Source organism: Plectropomus leopardus, chromosome 14 (genome assembly GCF_026936395.1).
Source record: "Plectropomus leopardus strain MGB_pleo_1.0 chromosome 14, ASM2693639v1, whole genome shotgun sequence".
Classification (NCBI taxonomy): Eukaryota; Metazoa; Chordata; class Actinopteri; order Perciformes; family Serranidae; genus Plectropomus; species Plectropomus leopardus.
Window position 1 is genome coordinate 29,046,296 of NC_142189.1, and position 22,881 is coordinate 29,069,176.

General features: G+C 39.7%; 1 protein-coding gene across 4 annotated transcripts in view; it reads left to right on the plus strand.

The window, feature by feature from the left end:
- Positions 1 to 21,384, plus strand: part of lrfn5a (leucine rich repeat and fibronectin type III domain containing 5a) — a 259,011-nt gene extending 237,627 nt beyond the window's left edge. For all 4 annotated transcript variants that reach the window (XM_088087412.1, XM_088087413.1, XM_088087411.1 and 1 more), the window contains 2 exons: positions 17,358 to 17,631; positions 19,365 to 21,384. In XM_088087412.1, coding sequence (XP_087943538.1) covers positions 17,358 to 17,631; positions 19,365 to 20,315 — 1,225 coding nt within the window. In that variant the 3' untranslated portion in view covers positions 20,316 to 21,384. The remainder of the gene's footprint in view (positions 1 to 17,357; positions 17,632 to 19,364) is intronic.
- The last annotated feature ends 1,497 nt before the right edge of the window (positions 21,385 to 22,881 follow it).

Here is a 22,881-nt window from a genome sequence, read left to right on the forward strand (position 1 = left end):
AACTTCTTAATTATCCTAAATGTGCCTTTGTCAAAAATATAATTGTACAAGTGTTGAAGACAAGCTTTGTTTTTCTCAGAGCACATGTACAGACTATTTGTCATGGCGTCCTGCATTACAGCACAGAGGGATGGTTCACATCAGGGCATGTTAGACCAACCAATGAAAACAGGGACGGACAGCAAAGACGTCAGACAGGCCACGACGTGAGAAAGTTCATGATCCTCGGTGAAAGTGGGCACAATAACGCAGCTCGCTCTATCCAGCTGACTCACCAGGACGGCCTTGACGGGGGGAGAGTGGCGCTAGTCCTTCTTGACTTTTGGCGTTTGCTTTGGATTAAACAGATTACATCGATCTCACAGGGAATGATTGTTATTTGAGCTAAATATTTACTCCGGTGAAATGGGGGAGAGGGAATTAACAAACACACAGAGCGCTGGTAGGGAGATCTGCCAGCATTATCAGCATTTCATATCGCTGCTAATCCCTATACATACTTCATCAGAACGCATCATCATCAAGAGCCGGGGGAGCGTTGAGATTGACCGTCTGGGTCATGATGACAATGCTCCTGGTTGTTATGAAATGTTTTTTTTTTCACATTGAGCTATGTGTTCGTGATCCTTGATCTCTTCCAGTCTTTATCTCCCTGTGACTACACTAATATGTGATTACCAAACACAGATGATTCGTAGGAGAATCTACTGGTATCTGCGTTGCATATTATTCCTAATCCCCGTGCATAATTCATCAGCACTTAACCCCATTCAGAGAAGACATCATGAAGAGACGGCGCCGATGGGATTTATAGCTGTCTGTCTTGCAAAGAGAGCGTCATCACTTTTTTATATCAAGATAGCTCCTTTCCCCTCTCTCTTCCTCTCTCTTTTGTTCTCAAAAGCGCAGCAAAGCCTTTGTGCATTTACAGGATTGTCATCCTACAGAACGCTGCGTGTGTACTTTTAGCCCGAGACTTTAAAATTCTTGTAGGTAAGTGTAACACCGGAGAGCATGACGGCCACGAAAACAAACAGCTTCCTGCGGGGGCACGGAGGAGGAGTGATTAGACAGCCTCTCACCACCCACCTCGATCCCTCCTCGCTCCGTCACTCAGAGCCTTTCTCTCTTTCTTCCTGTCTTTTCATCCTCCTTTTTTTTCTCCGATATTAAGTGCTGAAGCCATTTGTGTTTTTCCGTGTTATTCTGCAGTCCTCTTGTCTTTAGATAGCCGATTGATTTCCATTCAACACCTCTGCTGGCACAAAGCAGCGACCCATTGATTCTGTTTTTTCATTACCCAAACACGAAGAAGAAAGAGGAGAGGGAATGCAAAAGAGGGAGAATGGGAGAAGACATATGGGAACTACATAGGAGAAAAAACATAGGAGAGAGGTAAAGCTGATGACGGAATGAAGACTTGTCCTGTTGTCAAAGACAGAGCAGTTACTTTTCATTCAGTGAGGGCTTATTGATTTGCAACACATTGACATTTCTGAGCTTTCCTCCCCCACCTGCTCAACATAATGCTCCTAGGTGTAGCTGTGTGTTTCCTTCACCCTGTGAGATCAACTCTCTGAGTAAACACATGGATAAGTGACAGTTTAAAGCTTTCTGCAGCCGCATCCCTCCGGTTATGTTAACCTCCTGGACATGCAATACGCTGCATATCAGAAACTGAATAGTTGTAACGCTTGATTCTGTATCGATCGGTGCAGGGAAACCCCGCCTATCGCTCCTTCCACTTGGAGGTCAGGGTCAGCTGCAGAACAGCCCTCCTGGAGCTCACAGGGATTCAGTGTCTTTCTCCAGGACATTTGAGACAGGCAGATGTTTACTGATACAGCACTGCTGTTTTTAACGCCAGTCCTCTCAGGAAGTATTGTATTTCTATTTCAGAGGCAGGCCTGCTGCCCAGTCGGTCACACAGGAAACTATCAGCTATTCCATTTCAGTTTAACTTGTAAATAATCAATTTCTTAATATAGTGGTGAGTATTTCCCTTGTTATTAATAGTAAGAATCAAGAATGGCTCAACACAGAATCTTTTATTTTTATTTTTATTTTTTTTACAAAAAGGGTAATTTGAGTGAAATATTCAGATCACAAGAGCCATACATGTAATTTTAACATGCAAAGTTAACAAAGTAGCAAGTCGTTTTTTTCTCATAAACAATACAGGAGAGTGTATCAGCTCACCCGACCCTGTACATGTCAGAGAGGAGAGAGACTTGATGCCTCTCTGGTCCATTGTATGAACCCACTCCACTGTTAAAAGCCCTTGTCATATTGGATACAACATACTGTATTGACCTATCCTACTGTACATAACGTTTAATGGTGACTGTTTTAATTTTTTTTAATTGGGTGGGCCACATATTTCATTGTTGTGATGTTAGCTGTGGTGACGTCTTTAACGCTGAACCCAAATATTAGAATGGAACCCAACCAGACTGACCATAATAAAACATGGACCTGAACTTGTACAGGTCATAGGGTCTGGGTAGTATAATGAAGACCTCTAGTCAAGTGTATGACAGACAGCTGCTAAACAAATTATCCCAGTTAAGCCTCTTTTACATGACTGAGTCTGTTAAGCTAATGCTCAAGCAGGAACAGTGCAGAAAGTTGTAGCATTAGCACATTGCTCAGATGTCATCAGTCAGTTATCAAATTAATGTAAAATATGATGACCAGCAGTTTGTCATTTCAAAAATGGCCAACAATCTTAATTACTTCCCTTAAATTGTCCAGCCCTTGATCCAAAGTCTCAAGACTAAGATAGAGATTTAGTTTTTCTGAATCTTTTTGTATCAACTTGAGAGCCTAAATTTTATATTGGTTTCCTCTCAGGACATTTTTTTACACGATTCACAGCTCAGCCTACCATTATGGTCAAGGAAAAGTTAAAATGCAGTTTTAAGACTTTTTTTTTTTTTTTTTCCCCAGGGACTCTTCAAGATAACCTCTCTGCCAAACCATAATTGAGATCAATTAAGATACTGGTGGTTGTGTTGTTTTTTCTTTGAGGCAATAACCCAGAGCACTACATTTCTCTTTTCATTGTAGCTTACATTGTAGTAGACCTACATGTATTCCATGGATAGCAAAGGAAACGTGTTTTTTTTTGCTACTCATCCATTCACAGAGCATTTTTGAAACCTTGTATGTCTATTTATCTCTTTTCTTTTCCTGCTTTAACGCAAACATAACAGTACTAAATTGAGAAGTCCATACAGCCCTTATCGTAGCCTCAGCTGTTAACCCCTTGTGTCAGGGTCAGGTCAAGGGAAGGCTGATGTCGCTGAAATAATATGCTGACCTTTTATACATGACCTATCACGGCAGAGGCGGCGCATGCAGTCTCTGACCTTTACACCTCGTTGCTTTTATTGAACAATTCACAGCCGTGTCGATGATGATAATAAAACTCAGAGCCAGCATCGACAACGACGACCGTAAAACTGACACAAAGTACAGTGTGCTCTTCTTCAGATGCGGAGACAATTATCGTACTTAATTAAGGGTTTGGATGAATGCAGGCCATTCTGGGATTATGGAAAGAATGAATTTGCAAATTATGGAATGAAAAGATGTATTGTTTAGTCAATATACAGATTGAACTATGATGATGGTAAGAAGGCTGTTAAAATTGTGTGTGCCCTGAACAGAGAAATAAAGATAGAGAAAATTCTGCAGCTTAAACTGTGTTTTAGGTACGTAGTCATTTCTTTTTAGATCAATAATGAGCCACTGGTAACGTACTAACATTTGAGTTGGGCTATGCCTTTATTTTGAGCTTCTGGTCACTAATAAAAGTTTTTTTTTTTTTTTCTTGTGATGCACTCATGCAAAGCAGTGATCCCTTCTCACAGGTTGTATGTCAGTGAATTGTGAGCTATTCAGTTGAAGAGAGATTTGGGCTTCTCAAATAAAGTAGTTATTGAGGAAGATAGAACTATACACAGCACTGTATTTCACAAGAATGAAGCAGGCTTTTTTTAAGCCTGTTTATTTCTTATTCCCTTATCTTTCAACTCCTTAGATTCCTTTTGCAACCCCTTTGATAGAGTCCAGCACTGGTTGCTCTTCCTATCTGTAAATTCAAACGTAGTCTAGTTTGCTAAGTTGAATGTAATTTCCATATTATGTTGGAGTTTGCATGCTACAAACATTTTAAACTGAAAGCATAAGTAACAACTTTAATTTTAAAACTTGCCCTTAGTAGTTGTTAACTCCTCCGTGAAATAGCAGTTTACATAGTGCATCATTTTTTAAAGGTGTTATAACTTTAAGGATGAGCAGATTGCATTGCCAATGCATTCTCCATGATAGGTTACTCCTTAGTGTATAAAACGATGGACGATGTAATTACCACTGTACAAAAAATGGAGCCAATATATCCTAGGTGCGACTGCTGCCATCTTGTTCTGGTGACATTATTTGGAGCCAGAGTCTGTGTAATAGGGATCTCTGAGGTATGAGTTCCTGCCCATTCACCTGTCTGACCAATACAAATGTAACTGACATGTACTTTGAGATTTTAATTTGGCCCATGGCCCATCCCCCAAAATGGAGGGGGTGGGATTTATGACCTATACTGCAGCCAGCTCCCGGGCTGCAGTAGAAATGTTTTGGCTTCATTTTGGGGGAGCTGTCATATCGTACATTTTTATATACTATAGTTAGTGATTTAATGGGTGCAAATCAAAATAGATATGCTCACTATGGAATGGGGGTGTCCGTAAACATGCAAAATTAAGTCTGTACATATTAAATTACATTTATAAGCAAGTGGGTCATTACATATAAATATCCTCTGTACCACACTGGCATGCAAATATATAAGGTTAGGAAACTTCCTAATGAGCAACTGCTTATTTAGAACAGTTTGCAAGTGTAGGCTATCATTATGTTTTTGTTATAATATTACAATTTCATCGACCCAATAATTGGGTATCGTAATTTTACTTATCGGCCAAAGGTAGAGAAAATGTCATTTTTCTGCAACAATTTTTGGTTAGTGTAGACTTCGTGATGTAATAAGATGACCCTTACATCTCCACGGTGCAACCAAAACATCAACATAGCTTTACAGTCAAAATAAACATTTAGTAAGGACTTTGCACTCAAAGATAATAAAGACGTACGTATAGCTATAGTGCAACTGGGTGCAGATCTCTAGTTTGGAAACCACTGGTCTGCATGGTTTTTCATTTTGCATATAAAACCTAGAACTGTGGATTCTCTTAAGGCTGCGCTAACAGACAAGCAATAATAAAGATTACAATAAGAGCAAAAACATTTATTTCAAAGAATTCAAAGAAATATATGTGGAATACATCTAAGATAAATATTGGCCAGTGTTTTAGTATAAAAAACGTGAGTTGTACACATGTACTCAATGATAGGTTTGGCCCTGGCTAAGATATGTTGTCCCTTGGTCTGAGGACCCTGATGACAATAGAAGATTATGCTAAGATTTTCATGTTGTTCCTCCCAGCAACTAAAAGTATACAAATGAGGACCACCAGGGGCAGACTGCTTGATGAGGAATGAGAACATAGGCAGCATCGCTAGCAGCTGAACCACACAGAGCTTTAAAAATGAATCATTAAAATACTAAAATTCTGTTTGCCATCCATAAACACAAGGCCAAGACAAATGGTTAATTCAAGACTTTGGTAGAATATAGTTCATCCGCTCCAGACCTGCAGGCATGAAGGCCTCCAAATATCTGCCAATACTGAGGCTGCATTGTCTTTTATGGGACACAAACTTCACTCTGACATTCACTAAGTTACTTAAAAACACAGACAATCCCGTTCTCCCTCCATCCTAGTCCTCATCTGCTCTGTTTTGTTTTGTGTTTCCTCTATGTTCATTCAGCGGTTGTTTTCCACTCCAGTAGATCCATCCAGCTACAGGGGCTCGTTGCCATTTGCCAAAAAAACTACACATCAAGCAAATTGTGTGGCAAGCTTTTTATGAGCCTACACAACAGGGGGATGGGAGATGAATCCAGGCTTTTAAAAGGCATACACCCAAACCCCCCTCCCTTTCTCTCACTAGCAGGAAGTAGTTTATCCTTGCCTATAGTCCCTGCGGCCCAGGTATAACACCTTGCTCAGCTGTGCTTAAGGCGTGAAAAAACATCCGCCTTTATCCCGCCGTAATGTTCCAATTCTGATTTTATAGCATCATAAACATATCGTGGGCCTAACGTAACAGAGCAATTGTTGTAAGTAGTCTGAGGGGTTTTAAATGGGGACAAGTTGTATAAAGGGACGTACCACAGCAGTAAGGATGAATCTGAAAGGTGCTAAAGGGCAGCAAAGGGAGCAAGGGAGAGAAAAAGGATAGAAGGAGACAAACACAACATAAAGAAGATTTATATGACTCGGACCAAATGGATGGAGAGGTAATGAAATGTTGGAAATTTGGAGAAAAGGTAAAGAGGGAAGGAATTAAAAAAGAGAGAGGACTGATGAAAATAGGAAAATATGGCTGTGAGAAAGAAGGGAATGAAGGAAATAATGAAAATGGCAGGATGTATGACCAACAAGAAGACTTTAGAGTAGGACTGGACAATATATACCAATATCACATAAATATTATCATATGAGACAAGATCTTTCATCTTTGGATGTTGCAATATCGTAGGTGTTGTCTTTTCCTGGTTTTGAAGGCTGCATTATAGTAGTAAACTGATGTATTTTTCTGATCTTACCAGACTGTTGTAGCTGTTATTTTGTTTGTCTTTAACCACCAGTTGTTATCCACTATGGCTGTCACCTTTTGGTTGGTAGATCAATTTGTTGGTCATTATGCTCTCTTCCAACCAATGAGAATTGGACAGTTTTTGGTGTTATTTTAGTAAGGCTGTGTGTCCACCAAAATGTTTCTTTTCCCAGCTGAAAATAACAAGTTGTTTTTGTTCAGCATTGGTATTTGTCCTCTCTGACAGTTGGTCATTGTGGTATTTCTCCAGCCCCTTCTCCATTGTGATTTGACAGTTAAATATTTTTTAACTCTTAATTTTAAATTTAAAACATGTATAAATAACCATAGAAGACACTCAGCGTCGGATTTATCATTATGGATAAAGCTTCTGAAAGGTAGACAATCCAGCCCACTCTCATTCTGAAGTCGACAAATACCACTGCTTTTGCAGTGTTTTTCAGACACCAAAAGCTACCTCTTTCATCTGCATTATATGCCCCTGGAGGAGGGATCAAACAAACACCAGACTTTCATGTGGGAGTCTGGCGTTTGCTTCCTGTCTGAATGGAATGTTTTTTTTTCTACATCCTACTGTGTGCCCCCATCCCCTAATTCTAACTGTCTGTGCTATGCATGTATCTCCCCTCACCTTTGTAGCGTCCTTATATCCTAACCATCCGTGCCATCATGTGTATTCCTTGTAGTCCTGGAAAATCAATAGCAGACGCAGAAAGAAACCAAGAGCAAAATATGTAGATGCATGAGTCTACTGTAAAACAGAAACATGTGATGACTTGGGATGAGAATATGTTGTACAATTACACCAGAGCCCTTGTTGGAGTGGCAGGATATTAGCTACTAAAATAGTGATTGTCTCTCTCTCTCTCAAGTCAGTCTAGAATTTGAGTCTACCAAGATTTCCTTGGCCCCTAATATCCACATTTCTGTTGAATACTTACAAAATAGCTCAGTGTGTCGACATTTTGTGAAATCACCAATAGTAAACCCTATGATATCATTGCACAATCGATATCAAAGCATTTGGTCAAAAATATAATGAGATTTTATTTTCTCCATATTGCCTCGTGCTACTTAGGAGGATAACCAAATCAAAAGATAATAGAGGAAAAAAGTAGTTCTAAAAAAGGGAGGAGGAGAGGAGTTAAAAGGGTAAATGGTAGTGCAAAAAAAGTTCAGAAGAAAATGATATAATAAAAAAAAAGATAAGACGAAGGGTATTTTTTTAAGGGTTAGAAGAGCAATGAATGAAAAGGTAAAATGAAAAGAAACAGGAAAAGAAGTATTATTAAAAGAAAGAGAGAGGAGAGGGGATAGTTTTAGGAAAGAATGAGACGATGGCCCAAGAACAGGAAAAGCAAGAGGGAATTTTAAAAAGAAAGAGAGGGGAGGACAAAGAGAAGGCATGCAGAGAGAAAGGATGAAACAGAAATAAACAGCAGGAAATTACCCAAAAAATTACATGAGAAAGGGACCTTTTTTTTTAAATGGGTGAATAAAAACAACATACTTACAAACAAGTAAGGACAGATGAGGGAAGAAATGAGAGTTGGTGGGGGGAGAAAGTGTTGAAGGAGTCGACCACAGCATTAAAGAGAAATGTCGATGACTCGGCTAAACTGGGGGAATGGAGCTGAGCTGGGCAGATGGAGACCTACACCCAGTTACAGATGGTGCTGAGGCTCCTTCCCTACATCTGGGACAGCTTTCGTTGCACGCAACTTTGACATGTACTCTGCTGTGCTTGTTTGGACTGAGCTCAGCAGTAAAGGGATCTTGAGAAGTACGCAGCCTTTTCCTTTTGTTTTTGAATGACAAATTAGCACAAGTGGAAGTGACTTTATTCAAGTCAAGATCACAGACAAGTCCTTCATTAAACACCTTTTCAAAGATCTGATTTGTTTGCAGCCTTGAAGGATTCTAATATTACCTGATTAAGGAAAACAAAAAGCTCTGAGGATGGTGTTCATTGATAAGAGAGTATTAAGTCAAGCTGAGAGTCAAGCTATTTGTCTTCCAAGTTATTTCAGAGTGAGGATAATTATGAGGAAAGTGAATCAAAGTGTTGGGATAATTACAGTATTTAGATCATGCTTCACCCTGGCATTTAAATACAGTGGCAGAAGTGTAATATTAGCGTAATTAAAATTATAATTTCAGTGGCAAAAAATATTATTATAATCCTCTGAGAAAGTTGTGACCCCCAATGTGAACTGTTCGTTAATAAAACATTAGAGTCATTGCTCGACCTCTGGCTAGGTGGCTAATATTTACCCTTTCTGCGACTCTTTTGTCTAACTCTGAACAGGGTTTAATGAATAAAAATGGATGGAAAGGTGTTAGCAAAGCCCACCTGGCCTCGGCTCAAAATCCCTGTTCCACCTCTGACTACAAGCTGTGTGGGTGCTTGTTAACCATTAGCTCTGGCATCAAGGGCATTATGCATGGTAAAACCGAGATGAGAAGCTAGCTTCTGCAATGTTTCTGTCTGCCTCAGAGACTCAGACCTATTAGCATGGCAGGGTGCCATCTGCCGTGTAAGCCACATTAGCTCCGAGGTCAACAGTAATGTGGCAGGAATTGAACTACCATCCTCTTCTCTTTGTGCTCAGAAACCAGTTGCTCTTTACTGGTTTGATGGTACTTGTGTGCCTTACAAGGTGGTGTGTCAGGTGAAGTTGTTTGCTCAACTGTTGAATCAATTAACACGGAAAAAAATTATGTTGAACAAGAAAGAAAGAAATCATTAAAACGTCTTGCTGACATTTATTTTTGTGTATGCATCATGAAAAAGGGATTGGGTATTCTCACATTTGAATTGGCATTAGTACCAGGACGTCCAACACATGCTCATCCCAAGTTGTCACATACAAGTACTAAGTATCATCCTGCATCTACTGCTGACATGCTGACATTGCAGCCAAAGCCAAATTGTCAACAAAAGCATGTGGTTAGAATAAGGCAACAAAATCACAAAAGACATGGTTTGTTTCTAGATTCATATGGGAATAATAATTGAAAATTAGGTTTTAAACAAACTGTAGGGATGACATAGTCATGGTCTCTCTCTTTCTCTCTATATTTGCTGTCATGCCAGGTTCAGAAAGGAAGCAGAAACATTGCAAAGCACCTGGAGGCACCTAAATAGCTAAGACGGCAAGGGAGCCGAAATGCCGAAGCAAGTCTTTGAAAAATCATGTGGCTATTTGTACATAATGTTCACAATATAGTCATTTTGTAAATTTGAGATATCGCCCATCCCTACAGGGAAGTGCTGCATGCTTTCTTTTAGCGGCTGGCTTGTAATCTGTAGCAATAGTTTCAGCATCTAATACTGATGGAATTTGGGTTGGTACCCATAAAACTATCAAGTTTGGTACCCAACCTTATTATATAACTTCAAGAAGAGTGTGAGAGAACATGTGTTTAAAAGTGCAGTGTAAAGAAAAGTTTGTTAAAACCCATAACTGCTTCTGCATGCTATTTTGTTGGCTTATCTGCCAAAGTTTTACATGTTTTAGGCTATTTAATTTAGACTAGCTTGCATTGTGGTAGCATGGGAGGCTTTCGCCAGAAGCATTGAATACCATTTTCTGAAATAATTGGACAACCTACTTTTTAGATATCTGTGACCCACATTTTGGTCTCATCCCTGTTTGGGCAACACTGCTGTGCAATTTTACTGTTTTTCTGTTCAAACACTTCTAATGAGAGTGGGTAGTGGTAATATACTACAGGAGCCCACTGATATTTGCACCACTTTACTTTTTTCCAGGAACATTAACAGCTGAAACAGCTTTATTATCAGGGTTATGTTATGTTATCTTTTAATAGAAGCAAATATTGGAATATAATGAAAAGTGTGCAATGCTGCTTTAAGTTTTGTACAGATTTGCTTTTCAGGATTTGGTTGAAAACAATCTCACCACCATCCATTTAGCAGCTGTAGCAGTTTTAAAGCTAAAGTTTAAATGTCATTCTTGATCTTGGGAGCCTCAGTTGATGAAACAATTACACCATAAGGTCCATTTAGTAGCAACTCTTGAGTTTCGGATCACATTATATGATCTTTATTAGCAGATGACAATTGTCCAGCTGTCATGAACCTCGAGATTTTAAATTATGATTGAAATGCTTCCAAATATCACCTAATATTCATATAAAAGTAATACTGTATATTTTATAGCTACTGCTTAAGTTGCAATATGCAATATATAGATAAATCAGCAATTCAGTTATGAGATATAATTTCATGACGGACACAGTTTGGGATTTTGGCGATACTCTGTAGTTACTTTGTTTAACATAACTTTTACCAAAACCTTAAAGAAAGTGTTTGAGATTTTTGGAAGTAAGCATATTTGCTGTCTTGTAAAAACTCTCTTGTAAAAAATCCCCATCTGTGACATGTTGCTTTTACTAAATGTTTTGCATACAGATTAAACAAACTAAAGCATAACATGTAAATTATCAAGCTCTAGGGCTCAGTATAAGACATATATGTGGACAAGGAAAGAGCCTTCTGTCAAAGCTCCATACCACTTGTGCACAATTTCTGAAGCTCACAGATATACAGACAGAGAGAGTGGAAACCAACCAACAGAGTGTTCCCTCTAGATATTGTGGGTACCAGAAGTTCAAATGAGGCATGACCACAGGACACTACAAACAATATTTTAAAAATGGTGGAATTTTAAATAGGGGTTATACAGTATGAGTTGTTCAGAAATGTCATGTTACTTTGCATAGGCACAACAGTTACAACAGAACAGCTGAGAGCGGATTGGGCAGGAATGAGATTTGAGTTGGACGGTAGCAAAGGAAAACTGGGGGTACAGCCAAGACCTTTCCTCTACTGCCCTTTAGTGGATATATCCATGTCAGTGTAAAAGATGCATGGAAGTATATGGGCAATGACAGTAATAATGTTTGAAATGGATGTATCTATGTCTGTATTCAAAGGGAGTAAAAATGTGCCCCTAGACTTGGTTGGTGGATTTTGTTACCCCTCAGCAGAGTCAGGTATGGTGGTAGCCCTTGTTTTCAGTTTTTTTTTTAAGGCAAGCTTAGCTAACTGTCAGCACTGACTGTACCTAAATATTTACAAAGCAAGACATGAGAGGGGTCAATCTTCTTGTCTCACTCTTTGTAAGTCTACTAAGATAGGTGTTTCCAAAAATGTTAAACTATTCCCGTGAGTCGGTCAAAAAGCATACCGTCTGTCGGTTACTCTCAAATAGTTCTCAATTTTTTGGTGTAAATCTCTCAGAGAACTCCAAATTTCCACACAGTGCATGAACGTGAAATTCAGATGGACTGGTTAGAAATGCAAAAACAATATCCCCCTGCAGCTACATGAAACCACTAATGAGCTTGCCCAGAGCAGTGAATATCATTTAGAAACACCGGAAGTTGCTGTCACACATGGTCTGACTGGGCTCTGCAGCTCGGGGAGCGTCTGACTGCAGCTGAGTTATTAGAAGCCCCAGCCCGCTTATCGCACCGCTCCAGCTCGACCTGGAAGCCCTCGCCTTGTATGTGTGAATCATTGCCTTGAATGCCTTTTTTTCTCCTTTTCTCCTGGAATAATGCGTGTTTGTGGCCTGTAGGCTTTGTCCAATATTTAATCAAGTGAAATGGCCTGAAATAGGACAATCTAGTATCATAGTTCACTGTTCTGTGCATGGAGGCAATCATTTGTCGTGAGTCAAAAAAGAGCGACTAATGGAGATCACATTGTCCTCCTGGCTTTGTCCCGGCTGGAGTGAGGAGAGTTGATTAACACACACGCAAACACACGCGCGTGCACGGGTTTACCAGGATGTAGTGGTGTATCAGTGATGGATGCTGGGAGAGATCCAGACAGTAAGAGCCACTGGGAAGAGCAGGCTGCCATGGGAGGAGAAGATTACTGTAATGGAACTCACACACGTATGTATGTACACTGCAGACACGTATAGTACACAAATGCATCCTCATGGAGGAGCGTGCACACAGACACTTTCTCTTGTGTAATGAAAGTGTAATGAAACCCAGAAACACACACGCACACACACACACACACAGAGGCGCCCTGGGCTGAGGGCTTGGCAGAGCATAGTAGATAGATTAGTGTAATAGTCTCGGCCAAGGCAATCATCTGCCCACTGTAGGGCTTCAAATACTGGCAGCAAGATCCAGCTCAGACACAAAGAAATTAGCCACAATGAATGAGTCAGTTTGGATGAGTTCACAATGCTAACGGCTCACACAGTCAAGAAAAAAAAAGTTGCAGAAAATCCACCGATTTGCATGAAAATGTATTTTGTGAAGTCAGCATGCAGCAGAACGGGGTCCAAACACGCCAAAAACACATTATCAGTATCTCGATTGTTCCCTTGTATCCATGAATTATAAATGACGACAGCTCTGCTTACACGTTGACAATGAAAACTAGCTATGCAATGTGAGTGTCATGGCCGGAGCGTCCGCTCGGATGGATTTTGTTTATAAAGTCATTTGGGCGCTGTCCAGGAGGAGTCATGCAGCTAATGGTTTCTTGGAAGCGAAGGTTTCTGAGGTTGAGAAAAGAGAGAATGTCTTGTATTCATGTGGAGACGTGGCGAAGCAGCAAACAAACCCTCCAGCAAGGTACATAATTGCTGCCCATTCATAGATTTTTTAAACCAAACACAATCAGTGTTTCTGTAATTATAAACAACAGCTGCAATGTTTGTTTTAGGACCTCACCTTGTTACCATTTTAAATTACAATTGTCTGCATTTAGTGGAAACAAAACTTACTAAGAGATATGCAGATGATGTTCAGTAGGATTTCTCAAACACTCATCTTCCCACTTGGGGAGCTGTAAGGTATTAATAAAGGCTTATAATATATTTTCTTCCCCAGATGTTCGTAAAATGGTTTTCCCTCATACAAATAGAGCAGAGGTGTTTTCAGATTGTTTGTATACATAGCTATCTAATTTTGAGAAAGACTGAACAGCCTATTCTAAAGAATTTGGACGGTACTCTTTGCATCAAAAAATCAACTGAATGGGTATTTTTGGAAGAATGGTGCCTGGTTTTTGTGGTAGAAAACACCATCTTAATATCTTATTGTATTAAGTTTTTTTTTTTAAGTCCACAAAAAAGCACAAACTTTAACAAGAAATTGGTTGGTTAGTGTGCCAAATATATTAATGCCAGCATTACACACTTACTATTCTTGTTTAAAATATTAAAATATTCATTTCAATATTTCAATATTTTGAATATTCTTTAAACTAAGAAACGTAATTGTTTCTTAATTTGGAGATGGAGAAGTTTTTTTGTTTTTTGTTTGTTTGTGTGTCACCATATGTGTGTCAATTACTCACCCTGTGTTACACTGAATTCTGGAAAAAAACCTTTGGTAACCTGCCCATCTGCCTTGTAGTACACCAACCTCATCAACTATCTCCACTGCATGAAACTACATCAAAACATCAATTTACCAGCTCTTACACAATTCATGCTGTGTACTCCAAGTCTCATTTGTCTAGTTATATGCTTAAAACTTCCCAAACACATCTGCATAAACAGCACAGGTGCACTACTTGTCCGTGCCCGAGACTGTTTAAGTGGGAGTAACAGCCTAACACAGATTGAATTATTGATAAACAAATGATCATTCTGGGGTTGAAGTATTCCTTCAAGAAAAACACCATTTAAAACTTGTGGTTTTAGCTGAACAAGGCATTGTCACAAAGCTGAAAAATATGTTTTTCATAGCTCAAAAAAAGTTGACATTTTGAAGGTGCAGGGTTTTCACAGGACAGTGGTGTTATAATGCTTCCCTGTTGTCAGTGGAAGTAAATAATGTCTTCTTTTAACAATAAGGAAATTATATTTCGATCATATGATATCAGTATAATATCATACAGAGGTCAGTCTGTGCAATTGCAAAGGCCCTTCAAATCCCTCATAACACACTCACATCAGGGTTGCCTTGGACACCAACCTTCAAACATACACCATTGTGGCATTATCAGCAAGTACTGTTTGTTTACTGAAAACCGGATCCCTTTATGTTGCATATATGCTGCATTTTGACAGCCACAATTCCAACTAACTTTACATGAAAATAAGAACTTGTTTTTGCAGGGAGAACAACCCTCGCTCATTATATTTACAATTCTATGTATCATTATGGTATCTCTCGTGTGTGCGTGCATCTGCTTGTGTATGTGCATGTTCAGTGTTGTAAGGTCTCACTCCTATACTGTCCACATCATTGAAGAATCAAGAGGTGCAAAGAACAAGGCATTAGAGGTCAAATAATGTTCCCACCATCTCTATACAAATGCATATCCCTAAGCTATACAGTATTAATAAGCTGGTAAACACTGGTCTCTGTTCTGGAGCGTGACAGCCTTTAAGCCTGCAAGAAAAAGATGAACCCAGAATGTGCAATTATAAAACAAACACATTATTTTACACAAAGATATTAATGCTTTGCTGGTTAATGTGACACAACACCACACACACATGCATACACACAAATAAAGCCCAAGGCCAAAGCACTTATAGGGGAATTAATCTCTGTCTGTGTTTTTGTACACAAATGGAGCTGCTCTTATCTGAGCTTGTAGGTGCCGCTGACATTCGCTCCTACTATTAACCTATCCACTTCAATGTCACTTTATATGTCCTGACACAGAAGTAATGGAATTGTATATGTGTGTGTGTGTGTGTATGTGTGTAAGAAAGACCAAGGTTCACCACCCTAGTGATGAAAACATCAAGAGAGGCAAAGCGGAGAACATTCACGGTCACCCAGCGCTCAGATGGTCCGATTAGTATTCATGGGGTCATATAGATGCTCACACACACACACACACACTCCCTTGCAGCCTTGTGCTGTTAGTCCACCGAGGGCGCACTAATGACCTACTGCTACAGTCATTGCCGAGCTCTTAATACTAACCATTAAACCTCCACCATGTCTCCTAACCTTCACTTAACTCGAGCTCAAAACCAAATGCTTAACCTGGCCAAAGCAGCCCTTTGCTGCTCTCAGAGCGCACAAGGCCGCGAGCTGTGAACTAGCCACCCTCTTTGCTTTTAATAAGGAATTTCATTAGCATTTTAATGAGCAAAGCCAGGGAAAGCTGACAAGCCCTTTAAGGGATACTGAAGGACAAATGTGCAAATCCTCCCGTCAATGTGACAAGTGTCCAGTGAAGAATTACAAACTTCACTCAAAGTGACAAAGCACCTATGTGTTTGTCGAAAAAAGAACATCCGGATTCAGTAATTAAGTCAAACTATTTCCAGTGTATGTTTGGTTGTGTAACCTAAAGACAAAACATTATCACTACTATGTAAAATATACAGCATATATTTGTACATAGCAGTCAAATGTCTGTGTGTTCCTGTGTTCACCATTGTTGTCCCTTTTTTTTTTTTAGCTGTATGTCTGTTTCTTTTTTTAAACGTACATTGAGCGCTGGATTTGCACAATATCACAAGATCACGCAAGAATTACTGGATCATGAGATCTTGTAATTCTTCAAGCAATGCACTTGGGATTCAGTGTTAAACATGAACTTTTCTTCTAAATTACATTGTATATCAGTGTATTTTTCTTGGTCCAGTCTATTGATGGTAGACTGGGCCTCGACTGCCTGGCCATCCACAATCTTTAGGTCTCTGGGGTATAGCCTGTCAGCACAAAGTAAGTAACTATAATTCTTAAGGATTGGCCTCACACCCAAAAAGCCAAAGTCAATTAAGTGCCACAGAAGAAGTGCTCCAAACCCAAACAACCTCATATGCAACAAACATACAATAAAACAAGAAAATAAATTTACATGTAGCTAAAGTGAAAAAAAAAATAAAAAAGAAAGAAAAACACACTGCCTAGCCGTCTTTGTGCATATTTACTAATTCAAAACAATTCTACTTTCCATGGTCTAATTCTAATGAGTTTTATCATTTTTAATATTGGGGTTTGGGGTAGGGTTAGGGTTAGACAGTGGACTTGAAATGGTGGTATGCCCCTTTCACCTTTTCTTTTCCAGTCTGTCAGAAGACACACAGACAAAGAATACCCTTACTCTGACTGGTTGAGAAAATGTAGGAGTATATGTAGCTTACTTTTACATAAGCATGACCACATGTAATAAATAACGACAGTTTTTAGGTAGGTTGCCTTTCAATTGACTTTTTAACCGACTGATTCAATCATTTGTTTAATGCCCCTTTGCTTGCCTGTCACCATGGCTGGTAAATTGATTGAATTCACCTGCATTAAAACACTAAGGGTGTACTTATTTCCAACCCTGCTGTGGTAGAGACCAATCAGCATCCTGTGAGGATCTACTAACGGCTATGGGCAGGGTATGGGTGAATGTGATGACACAGAGAGTTTGTTTGTTCAAAGCAATAGCAGCCTCTAAAGAGGTTAATATGGTTTGAGGACATCCAGAGCTCAGTGATCTAACATAATTGGTCCAAGCAGGAATAAAGACCATCATGTTACCAGTGTATTTCCTAATTATTGTGCATTGCACCTCCTCAAAGTGGGTTTAGTTCTGTTGAAAGATTAAACATTTATTGCCTCCCCTTGCTCTCCAACCCTCTCCTCTGCCACAGAATGATCCCTCCATCTAGCAAGAACTTCCTGGTCAACAACCTGGCAGCAGGGACTCAGTACGACCTCTGCGTACTGGCCATCTACGATGATGTCATCACCTCTCTGACAGCAACACGCGTGGTCGGCTGTGTGCAGTTCACCACCGAGTCAGAGTATATGAGGTGTCATTTTATGCAGTCTCAGTTCCTCGGCGGGACTATGATCATCATCATCGGAGGGATAATAGTGGCTTCGGTGCTCGTTTTCATCATCATCCTGATGATCCGGTACAAGGTGGGTCCCTGTCTGTCTCACTTAATCTACACTGTACAGAAATGAGAGGGAATAAGAGGAAATAGCTTTTTATTAAGCGGGAAGGTTGGCTTTATTTTCGTGATGGCCATATGGTCTACTGACTGACTGCAAAGCACTTACAACACATTTTTGACCATACAGTATAGCACGGCATGCTGCCAAATATATTTAAACATGACTATCATGTGTCATTGACTTTTGTATGGAAGTCCATTGCACAGGAAAAAAAAACAAAATCATGAAAAGTTTGGAATAATAAAAATATAAAAAGATACCGAAAATTAGGCAATGTCAAGAGATGAAATGTCTTTTATATTTAGAAATCCCTTTGCATTTTACCATGACTGCAAATTAATAGCATAAGGAGCTAAAGGTGCATTACAGTTAAGTTTTATGGTATGCTCCTTTACCACTGGGCGACTGGTAGCCCTGTAAGTCATTCTTGTTTGCCTCCAATATCATTTTGACTAATCATAAGTATTTTTTTTTTGTTTGTTTGTTTTTGTTATTCGTGTTGTTTTCATATCAGTGATGGGCTCCCATAACCTCTAGTTACCTCATACTGTGGCTGGGTGATATGGAGAAAATCTAATACCAAAATATTTTTTGACCAAAGACCATGATATCAATATTACAATGATGTTACAGGGTTGACTGTTGATGCTTTCACAAAATATTTATGTACTGAAATTAGATAAATAACATCAGCAATCTTTATATAATGATTGTTGATAAAGGAAGAACAATCAGGTGAGCTCAGAAAATTTCACCACTTCACTGTAATGCAGCTTTTAAAACCAGGAAAAGACATTGTTTATGATATTAGGATAATAAAAATCTAAAATGATATCTAGTCCAGTGTTATTATATAGCTATAGTATCAATATATTGCCCAGCCTGATCTCGTGGTAGAAGTTAAAAATGAACGTCATGTACACCTATGATTAGTGAAAGTAAGTTAAAGATCTGCAAACAGTGTAAATTTTAAAACACATTTTTTTACTAAATTAGATTTAAGGTAGAAATAAACATGTAATGGACTGTCCACAAGCGGACATCATGAATCAAAAGATACTAGACACGAGATGGTAGGGTCAGATAATATGAACAATATCAACACCAATTGCAACAGAACATGCATGTGTCCCTTTGTATCATTCTGTGTTCCCTTTCTAAATTCTGACTTTTTGGGGGGCTCCATGAACACAGCACAGATGGAGCCCTTTGTGAAAGTTTTTGTTCCCCCCCCAGCAGCAATTTGTGACTTGCAGGGTCTATAACTGACAGCAAGCTTTTAGACCCAGCAGAATGAATAGTTAAGTTTCACTTTCACAGCACATGATGTTCCGCTGCTCCATCTTTGCCCAGACATAGACTCCGAGAGTGTGGTGCAGTGCACAACCGAACAGATTTCAGCAGCACTCCTAATAAATGGTTCAGCTCCAAAAACAGAACATCTATTTTCTGCAGGATTAAGAAGGCTTTAGACAGATAAGGCTGAGGTTCATATTTTGTTGTTGTTGTTAGTTTTGTTTGTTTTGTTAATGTTTCCAAATCACCTAATGGGGCATTCTAACTTCCTTGGCTCAGGTCATGATTCAGACAAAAAATATGTTGTGACTTTTTGCATAGCTGAGCTGTATGTGAAAGCATTTGTGCATAAACATTTCAGTATGACAGGAAACCCGTTATTGCATCTGTGTTTTCCTCAGGTGTGTAACCCTGGTGAGGGGGGTAAAGGTGTTTCATTGTCGATGACCAACGTTCACTCACAGACCAACGGGCAGCAGTCCCAGGGATGCACTGTGACTCCCAGCTCCTCCAAACACGGCTCAATCGGATTAGACGACCTCTCAGGAGGCACAAAGAAGAGGAGCGCAGCAGGAGGAGCAGGGGGAGGAGGAGGGGGCAAGGATACGATGACTCAGTCGTCCGACTCATCCCTGCCCGACTGCTCCACGACCACGTCAGTTCTCAGCCAGCCTTGGGCAGCCAGGAGCCCAACAGCTGGAGCCGAGGAGCGGGAGAAAGCGGGTGAAGAGCGAGCTCAAGCTGGCGTCTCGTCGCCCACTGGCGCCACCGGCTCACTCACCAAGCCAAAGCGGAAGCCTGCTCCGAGTAAGCCAGGCTCGTCTTGCTCCAACGCCTCGGCTGCTCCCGAAAACCTCCCCTCCTCCTCCCCTCGCCCTCCTTCCTCCTCCTTCTCCACCGCCTCCTCCACTCTCCTCCCCTCCACACCTCTGGAGAATCTCAACACCAACCGCAACAACTCCACCTCCCTCAACCAAACCCCGCTTCCCTTCACCCATTCCCCTTTCTCCAGCCCTCTTGCCTCCCCGAGCCCCGTCCCCTCCATCCGATTTCGAGAGACGCCCATTCTTCGCAGGGCTCCCCGCGCCTCCACCTCTAGCTCCGCCAAGTACCAGACTCTCCCTGCGGAGGAGGTTGGAAGGAGCAGGGCGAGGAGGAGGTACTCGCTCAGTGAAGGAGGCTCAAAGACTCACTCCTCCAATCAGGGGGCAGGAGGAGCACCCAAAATAGGGCGCATATTGCGGAACAAAAGGAGCCAATCAATGAGCGGGATGCTGCTCCCGAAAGACGGGGACGGAGACTCGGACAAAGGGAGGTGCGATTCAGACTGGATCTTAGAAAGCACGGTTTGAACTGGAACCAGACCATGACATAAACTTTGGTTTATCCATTATTGTTTATCTTTTGTATGTGTGTGTGTGTGTGTGTTGGTTTGAATTTGTCTAGAGAGGTGTGTGAGTGAAGGTAAAGGTGTGTGTGTGTGTGTGTGTGTGTGTGTGTGTGTGAATGTTGCTGTTTAGGATGTGTGTTTTTGGTGTGTACAGTGTGTGTGTGTGTGTGTGTGTGTTCACGTTGGAACCTTTGTTTATAGCTGTGTGAGAGGTGTGCTTCTGGGTGTAAGCGTGAGCATAAGTTTTTCTTTTTCAGACTTTTTTTATTATTATTTTCATATTTGTTTTCTCCAGATTTCTTTGTATTCAGTTTACAGCTTTTTTCACTCTGACAGTTTCCTATCTGTTTTGCGGTTGGCGAGAGAGCAAACTCGCTTTGTCTCGTAGCGTCCTCAAGTTGTCTCGTTGGTTCCACTTTATAGCACAAAACAAAACAAGACAATGGGCTCGCCACGTCATTTCCCGATTCACGCTCACCTTATCTGACAATACCACGAAAAGGGAATTATTACAGGAAAAAAGAGGAATTTAAAAAAAAAATACAATACAAGAACTGCAAAGCACACCATTCTTACCTTCACACGCCCACAGGAAGTGTGTGTCCATACCACGGCAAGAGAACAGCAGTCGGTGCCTTCTTTTGCACTAACAGACCCTCTGACAGATGACATAACCGGATTTAGGACTCCACCATTACTCCCTGAACGAGGGATTAGGACGGAGGGGGACAGACAAAAGGAAGAGAAAGATTTCACACATAGCCTTTCTTACCTACTGAGGAGGACAGACGTTTCTTGACATACAGACAGACACAAACTGAGACGAAAAGCAACAACCAGATGAAGACTTTAATGGACCTCTTATGAAATTGATATTTTTTAAAGGGAAGAATAAAAAAAAAAAAGAACATAAAAACCCTGTGAGCTTTTCACTGACGTTGGTCACAAGGTCCCGGAAAGCTTCTGTACAGAAAAAGACAACATGTACTGTGTTGTTATGTTGTGTAAAATAAAAAGGGATAAAATGAAAATTGGAAATGTGAAGCGTGTTTTATGTACATATATACCAGAATTATACTTTTATTATACCGAGGAAATATTCTTTACTTGATCTTTGTATATTTAGCACGGGGGCGGGGGGCATTGCAGTTTCAGAGAATAAAAAAAAAATACATTTTCATGATAAAAACTCTGATATTCTCTGAGATTATAAGGTTATACTTTTGCAACACCAAAATCAGATATCCTCCAAGTTTAAGAAGTTATGCATTTGCAAGAAAAAATGCTGAAATTCCCTCAAATTAAAGACACAAATTTACCAGAAAAACAAAACTGTTTTTTTCTACTTTATTCTGAAAGGTAGTAATTTTGCAACGATAGTCATTATTGTCTTTTAATGCAGTTTACTATGAACTAGACAACCTAAACCATTAACATTTGTTTTAGGTTATAAATGTGATTGAACTGCTTTTCTTTTTTTAAATCTCATTAATTTTATGACTTTAATCTCAGAGAATGTCTTTTTTTGCAAATGTATTATATTGTAATCAAGTTTTTATTGTAAAGTTATTAGCTAATCTCAGAAATTCTGAGACTTTATAATGTCAGAGAAAATTCAAGGTTTTGTCTTTGGAATTTGAGGGTTTTTTATTACTGTAAAGTTAGAATATCATCTCATAAAAAAATATATATTTTTTAAGTTTTTATCTCTTAAACTGTACTCTGCTTAAGATTTTCTGAAATTTATGTTAAGTAGAGATTAAGTAGAGTTACTTAAACTCTACTTAACTTAAATTTCAGAAAATCTTAAGTAGAGTACAGTCTGGGGTTTGCAAATTCATGACTTCGGTCTAAGAGAATGATCAAGATTTTTAATTCTTATTATCGAGTTTTTATTTTATTTTGTAGAACTACTCTAATACGCAGTTTAGGATTGCTACTTTCTACCAGGAAAGACAATATTAACAGGTCACATTCAAGTCTCATCTTGCATCTATGTTTATGGCTTCAATTGTACCTCACATATTTGCATAATTTTAGGAAAGGAAAAATCCCCCACTGCAAATCAGAACAGAACAGACATGTGGTCCTTTTAATTAAAACAACTGAAGTTTCCCAATTTCTTTCATCTTTTTATAATTTGATGCATCAGTGTTCAGCTAGAAACCCTAGACCTGGAGCACACACACACACACACACACACACACACACACACACACACACACACACACACACACAGTCTGGCTGTTAATTTAGGGTAGAGAATCTTATTTCCAAACCTCCCACTCCTCCCTGACTGCAAACGCGTTTAGGAGAGTGTGACAATTCAGAAAAAAAGTGTTCCCATGTGGCCTTGACAGCGTGCCAATGAGGAAGACTCATGGGATATGTTGTTCCTGAGTGCTTACAAAAATAATCATTGTTATTTCTTTGTTAAAAACGATGATATATTCAGACGTTAATATACAGAACAGAAGTAGAAAATGGACCTGTTGAGTAACACAGTCGTGCGAGTGAAACAGCAGCTG